The sequence below is a fragment of the Eupeodes corollae genome, chromosome 2, assembly GCF_945859685.1.
Source record: "Eupeodes corollae chromosome 2, idEupCoro1.1, whole genome shotgun sequence".
Lineage (NCBI taxonomy): Eukaryota > Metazoa > Arthropoda > Insecta > Diptera > Syrphidae > Eupeodes > Eupeodes corollae.
In genome coordinates, this window is record NC_079148.1 from 48,394,586 (window position 1) to 48,401,467 (window position 6,882).

The window sequence follows — 6,882 nt, forward strand, 5'->3', positions numbered from 1 at the left end:
GAACTAGAGCTGCTCGCGAGCTCTACGAGCAAAAAAGAGAAGAGAAACACCGGCTTCTAAGATGGAAAAAAAGAGAGCACGAGAAGCGCCAATCGAGGAGATAGAGGGATGTCACAACAGGAATGAGATTCGTAAATTTTACCAAAAGGTAAAAAAAACTCCCAAGGGTACCAGCCACGAACCGAAGCCTGTAAAGACGATCAGGGGAACATCGTAGTAGAACCGCAGTCAATGCTGAGAATATGGAAAGATCACTTCTCCAAATTATATAACGGCGATGACGAACCGAATTCCGCTGTAAGGGAGATAGAAATACTCAACCTCGGCGACGCAGATCAACAATTCCGCCTACCCGACCTTGACGAAGTGAAGATAGCTATATCCAAACTGAGGTCAAACAAAGCTGCTGGGGCTGACGGCATCGCTGCCGAACTATTCAAAGCAGCAGGCGATGACCTGGTAGGGAGCATGCACCAACTCATCTGCAAAATATGGAAGAAAGCATGCCCGATGAGTGGAATCTCAGCATAGTGTGCCCGATAAAAAAGAAAGGAGACCCTCTAAACTGCGCCAACTACAGAGGCATCATCTACTTAATATCGCATATAAGAGCCTTTCTGCCGTATTATGTGAACGCCTGAAGCAGATCGTCAAAAACCTGATATGTCCTTATCAGTGTATCTTTAGACCAGGAAAGTCCACTATCGACCAAATATTCACAGTACGGCAGATCTTGGAAAAAACCCAGGAGCTTCAAATCGATACCCACCGTCTCTTTATTTATTTTAAGCCGTGTATAACAACATCCATGGGGAAGAGCTCTACAGAGCAATGTCTATTATTGTCATCCCTGTCAAACTTATCCTTTGTGCAGAATGACGACGGAGAATGCACGCTGCTCTATCAAGATCGGCAAAGATCTCACCGATGCGTTTGATGTCATAAAAGGTTTTAGACAAGGCGATGGACTGTCAACATCGTTCTAGAAAGAATTGTGCAAAACTCAACTGTCAACACCAGAGGCACAATCTTCCAAAAGCCCATTCAATTACTCGGATAGGCAGATATTGACATAATTGGAAGATCAAAGCGTGATGTCAGTGAAGCGTTTTTGAGCATTGCGACGGAAGCGAAGAAGATGGGTTTAGTGGTCAATGAGGGCAAGACCAAGTATACGCTGTCATCAAAAAAGGACACTGAATGACGACGTCTTGGACAAAACGTCACCATGAACAGCTATAACTTTGAGGTAGCTAAGGATTTTGTCTACCTAGGGACCGCTATTAACACAGGCAACGACACCAGCGCTGAAATAAAATGAAGAATAACTCTTGCAAATCGCTGCTTCTTTGGACTTAGAAGGCAATTGAGAAGTAAAGTCCTCTCTCGAGCATCCAAAATCACCATCTATAAGACACTCATCATCCCGGTTCTGATTTATGGCGCTGAGGCCTGGACCCTGTCAAAGAAAAATGAGAGCGTCTTAGGATGCTTCGAGAGAAAAATTCTTCGGGTGATTTTTGGTCCCGTACGCATAGATGGAGAATTTAGGAGAAGAAACAACGACGAACTGTACGGACTATACAGCGACTCTGACCTAGTTAACGGAAATAGGGACTAGGTCAAGTAGAGCGAATGCACATCAACGCTCCAGCCCAGAAGGTCTTCGAATCCAATCCCGGACAGCTCAGTAGAGGAAGACCGCGACTCAGGTGGCGCACTCAGGTGGGTGAAGATCTCAACCGAAACTGGAGACATCTAGCTAGGGACCGAGCTGGCTGGAGACGCATGTTGGTTGAGGCCCAGGTCCACCCGGACTGTAGCACCACCTTAAGTAATTAAGTAAGTCGCCTCAGAACGCGATGAATTATCTTAAAAGTTATATTATTTTGCTAATAAAATTCAAGCGTTGTTTATTTCTAAGACGGTTCATGGTTCAACAATAGACCAAACTGAAGATGTTTGACAGTGATACAAAACATTAAACGTATGTAAGCTGTCAAGACCATTATGTCTAAGTCGAAAATAATAACGCATTGGTTTTTTTGGAAAACCTGATGCATTCGCAAGTTGTCAAAATCAGTTTTGCCAGAAAGAAAATAATCACTCATTAGTTTTTCTGTACTGTAAACTTCACTTCTAAAAAATAACATAAAACCTGAGGTTCTTTGTTTTAAGCAAGGCAGTTCAGCAGAGGTTCAGACAGACAAAATGTCAGAGATCTCTTATAATAGCGGTTTTTTAAAAGACCGTCAATTTAGTGCTACATTTTTAGAAATGAAAAAAAAGAACTGAGTATGTCAATTATGGTAGCTGATTTATTGTAAATTAGTCAAATTCAAACAATTGTGGTACTTTGATTTTTTGTAAACATCAGGGAGTATGCAGATGCAGTAACACCGTTTCAACTCAGTTGAATATAGGGATACCGGTCAAATTATCATGCCAAGACTTTCACCATAACACCGTTTAAAAACCGTTGAAAATTATTTAAAAAAATATGTCTCTGTTCGCGAAATTGTACCCGGTTTTTATAGCCCAATAATATTATGAAAGGAAACTTATTTATGGCTTTAAAAGTATTTTAAGAAGCAGAATTAATATTTATGAGGATCTTAAGACTCCATTTCACCACTAAACAAATAACTTTGTAGTGCGGTTTACATGAAAAAGGCATAATCATCCCATTTGCTATTTAATCCGAAGCTTTTGGAAACTTTAACTTGAATGGTTAGCGCGTCAGGGAAATGGTTAGTTATTTTATTATTTCTCATTGTCAATACAAATGACGTGAAGGTGAAAGCCAGCTCAACATGCTGCATTTAATGCGTAGACCACAATTTGTATTGTACCAACCAACAGTTGGTAATCGGTATTATATCAAAAATGAATCTTTGCATTGGAATTGGACTAATCTCTAACTTGTCTTGGTAAACCAAGAAAGATATATCATATAGAAGCCAACACTTGACACAATATATAACACGATTTGGAAATTTGCGGAATGGGCATCCTGTTTGAATCAGAGGTCACCCAAATTACTGTCTTAAATTTTTGTCACAAATTTTGTTTGAAGGTCGTCAAATGAAACGTTGTTCCCAGACTCGTTGTCGAAAAAAAATATTCAAACGATACTATCACACCACAATACCCATCAGACTGTCACTCCCTGTGAATGGATTCGCTTCCCGACAATCGCTTACTAGACCCAGTTTATATTTCTGAGAATGAAATATAAACACATCCCATTATTTGTTCTCACCTCGCAATAAAATTAACGATAGGGAATTCTTGAGAAATCGAATCATAAAATTGTGTTCTCAGATTTCTTACAGCAAAAGTGAGACATTTGTATGAGGACTTTGTTTATATTTTTGAGAATACGGAAATCTCTGAGATCTTACAAATATAAACTGATCCAATAGTATACCAGATCAAGATCATGAACTTTTTGCAAAAGAACTTGTGCACAGCAGGATCGATTTGTGCTTCATTCGGCACTCACTTTGGCAATAAGTTTTCAATTTTTCGAAAGTAGAGTTGTAAAGAGAGTTATTTCTTTCGGTGGATTTTTTTTATAATGAGCGCACACTCAAGGGAATATTACTACCCTTATTATGCAGAGACACAGTGTTAGCACTAGGAAGAGGAGAGAGGGTTTGAAAGAAGATATCGGTGCACATTGGTTTTGAATTCCTGAATATTGCAATAACTTGGAAAAACAGAGTTTGGTAAGGCAATCCACATTCGCGTAGTATGGCTAAAGAACGAATCTCTGTATTTGACAGTACGGCCGAAGTTGGACTCTAGAGTATACTGATGAGCATTCCTAGATGCACGAGTATTACGGTTGCACTGTTTAAGGGGAGGAATGCAGCTGGCTATTTCACTAGAGCATAAGCCGTTAAAATAACGGTAAAAAAGGGTGAAACAAAAAAACTTACGACGATGTTCAAGTGAAGTAAATGAACTTATGAATTTAAATGCTCTGCGTTCAATACTATCCAAGAGGCTTAAGTAAGTTGCAGTAGCACCAGCCTATAAATGGGAGTTACATTCAAGCTTTGGACGTATATAAGTCTTGTAGATAACAGAAAGATCAGAAGGGGTGAAATAAATCTTGCATCGCCTAAGGCCTCGGCCACGCAGTAAGCGGCTGAGCGGCTAAGCGGCTGAGCGGCAAGCGGCTGAGCGGCAACTCTAAGCGACGTATGGCCATGCACTAAGCGGCTGAGCGGCTAAGCGGCAACTCTTGCGACGTATGGCCAGGCACTGAGCGACTGTTTTTGAGCGATTAGTATTAGTAGTTAAAATGCCGTTGTCAAGAACAGTTCGCCGTATTTTACTGTCGGAAAATCGTTTGTTTGTGTACAAATTACTTAAACGTATGCAAAAAAGAAGACGATTTGGTGTTCATCCAATTAACCAATTAAGATCGGAGTTTGGAGAATTTAATCATTTATTTTTAAATCTACGAAAATTTCCAGATAGATTCTGGCAATATCTACGTATGTCTATCGAATCTTTTGATTTGCTGCTTGAAAAAGTGCGTCCTAGATTAATAAAACAAAGAATTGCTATTGCTCCAGAGCAGAGATTAGTTTTAACTTTAAGGTATGTATATTTTTTATTTCAACTTTGTTCATTGGTTTTAAGTTTTTCCAAAATAATCTTTTGGATGTCTCCCCTTACTTCCAGTTTGTCCAATAATGGAATTTTTTTCATAAACGGCAATAAACTTTTAAAAAATTGTAAATCGTCGCAGTCGTCCTCCTTTTCCATTTCTGTTTTTAACAACTTAAGCCTTTCCCTTTCCAAATTTAAAAATTCGGAATCCACATCCATGGCTGAGCTCTTCCTTTTTTTTTGGCTAATGTGGCGGATGGGCGTGGGCTATCGTGTTGTGTTTTTAGTACTTCTTCTTCATCGCCCAGCAAATCACCCAATACAGCAGTGAGGTTAAGGTCATCAGCAGCATCCACAGGTCCCGACAAATTTCCCTCAGTTGGATCCGGCACAATGGTATCTTTAATGAATGCCATGGATTCGAAGAACGGCCATTTTATTTTAATGGAAGTTGCTTCAGATCCAGATAATGGTCTTGGTATTTTTTGGAGGTTTTTACGATACGTGTCTTTAACGTTCTTCCACTTGTTTTTTGCGTCCACTCCTAAAAAAAAACGATATTTTTTATATTATTTTTTATTATATAATATTTTCAGGTTTCTTGCTACTGGCCATTCTTTTAGGGATTTGGCATTTGCTTTTCGTATGGGCAGAAGCACAGTCAGTGCAATCGTTTCGGAGACTTCTGTTATTATATGGAAAGAACTTGTTAATGAATATATGCCTGCTCCAACAACAGATCATCTTAAAACAGTGATCAACGATTACTATACGCGATGGAAGTTCCCTAACTGTTTTGGCAGTATTGATGGCAAACATTGTCAAATTAAATGTCCAGCAAGCTCTGGATCACATTATTTCAATTATATGCATTATTTCTCCATTGTTCTGCAAGCTGTAGCTGATGCTGACAAAAAGTTTCTCACAATAGAAGTTGGTGGAAGAGGAAAACAAAGTGATGGCGGAACTTTTGCAGGTTCCAAATTATTTACGTTGCTTGAAACTGAGAAGTTCAATGTGCCTCCTCCACAAGCACTGCCCGAATCAAATATTGTACTACCGTTTTTTTTGATAGGTGATGAAGCTTATCCTTTGAAACCTTATTTGTTAAGACCGTACCCACGGAGGGATTTAAATGCACGAAATGAACATTTTAACGATCGACTTTCAACCGCAAGAAAATGTATAGAATGTGCATTTGGAATAATGGGGTCAAAATGGCGTTTTTTGCAAAAAAACATTGAAACGAAACCGAGAACGGCGATAAATTTGATAAAATGTGCTTGCATACTGCACAATTTTGTGAGAGAGTGCGATGGAGACAGTGATTTGGATTATATACAAGTAACATCAGCAATGCCAAACGACGCAGTACGAACAAGCAATGCAGCAGCAGCAGGTTACCGTTTTAATAGAAGTACCCATACAGCTCTGGATGTTCGAAGTAAAATAACGGAGTATTTTTTTGATTTTGCACACTAAACCACAGGCGTTAACTTGCTTTGCACTAAACTATGTATCACATAAACTTTAAATAAAAACTTACCACTTAAACCACAAATTTCACCAACTTCCTTCCATAATTTGTCAGTAATATTTTTATTTTTAAAATTGGCATTTCTATCTTGCCATAAATCTGTTCGAGATTGCACACATGAAATTAACAACTCAATATTTACTTTCGCCATCTTAACTTCTTGCCGCTCAGAACATTACTGAAAATTAAAACAGGTTTGGTTGCTGATCGGCGCCGCTTAGCATTAAAACAGGTTTGGTTGCTGATCGGCGCCGCTTAGCATTAAAACAGGTTTGGTTGCTGATCGGCGCCGCTTAGCATTAAAACAGGTTTGGTTGCTGAGCGGCGCCGCTTAGCCGCTCAGAATTTTGTTTCGCCGCTCGCTCATTGCGTGGCCGCTTCTATGTGATTTCATATGTTTTATATTTTTTTTTTTCCGCTCAGCCGCTCAGCCGCTCAGCCGCTTACTGCGTGGCCGCGGCCTAAGGAAACCCAGAATTTTTGGCGATATCGCGTATGTGATCGTTCCACAAGAGGTGGTTGGTGACGCACTTACCGAGAATATCGAGAAGTTAAGTCTCATTGATGCAAGTGCCATCCATGGATAATGTCAAAGGGGGTATATCTCGCTTTAACGATACAAGACAGCATTGGGTTTTCTAAGCATTAAATTACACGCGGTTTTTTATTCCCTATCGTACAATGCTGTTTAGTTCGGAATTTAATGCGCTTGTCATTTT

General features: G+C 39.6%; 2 protein-coding genes across 2 annotated transcripts; one reads left to right on the plus strand and one right to left on the minus strand.

Annotated features, from left to right (window-relative positions):
* The first annotated feature begins 4,387 nt into the window (after positions 1–4,387).
* On the plus strand, positions 4,388–6,181 carry LOC129947207 (uncharacterized). Its single transcript, XM_056057675.1, has 2 exons — positions 4,388–4,614; positions 5,223–6,181. The coding sequence occupies exons 1-2, from the start codon at positions 4,388–4,390 to the stop codon at positions 6,106–6,108; spliced, it is 1,113 nt and encodes a 370-aa protein (XP_055913650.1). The 3' UTR covers positions 6,109–6,181.
* On the minus strand, positions 4,609–6,343 carry LOC129947208 (uncharacterized). The gene is made up of 2 exons (XM_056057676.1): positions 6,173–6,343; positions 4,609–5,170 (listed from the first exon to the last, which is right to left on the minus strand). The coding sequence occupies exons 1-2, from the start codon at positions 6,312–6,314 to the stop codon at positions 4,821–4,823; spliced, it is 492 nt and encodes a 163-aa protein (XP_055913651.1). The 5' UTR covers positions 6,315–6,343; the 3' UTR covers positions 4,609–4,820.
* Positions 6,344–6,882: the final 539 nt, after the last annotated feature.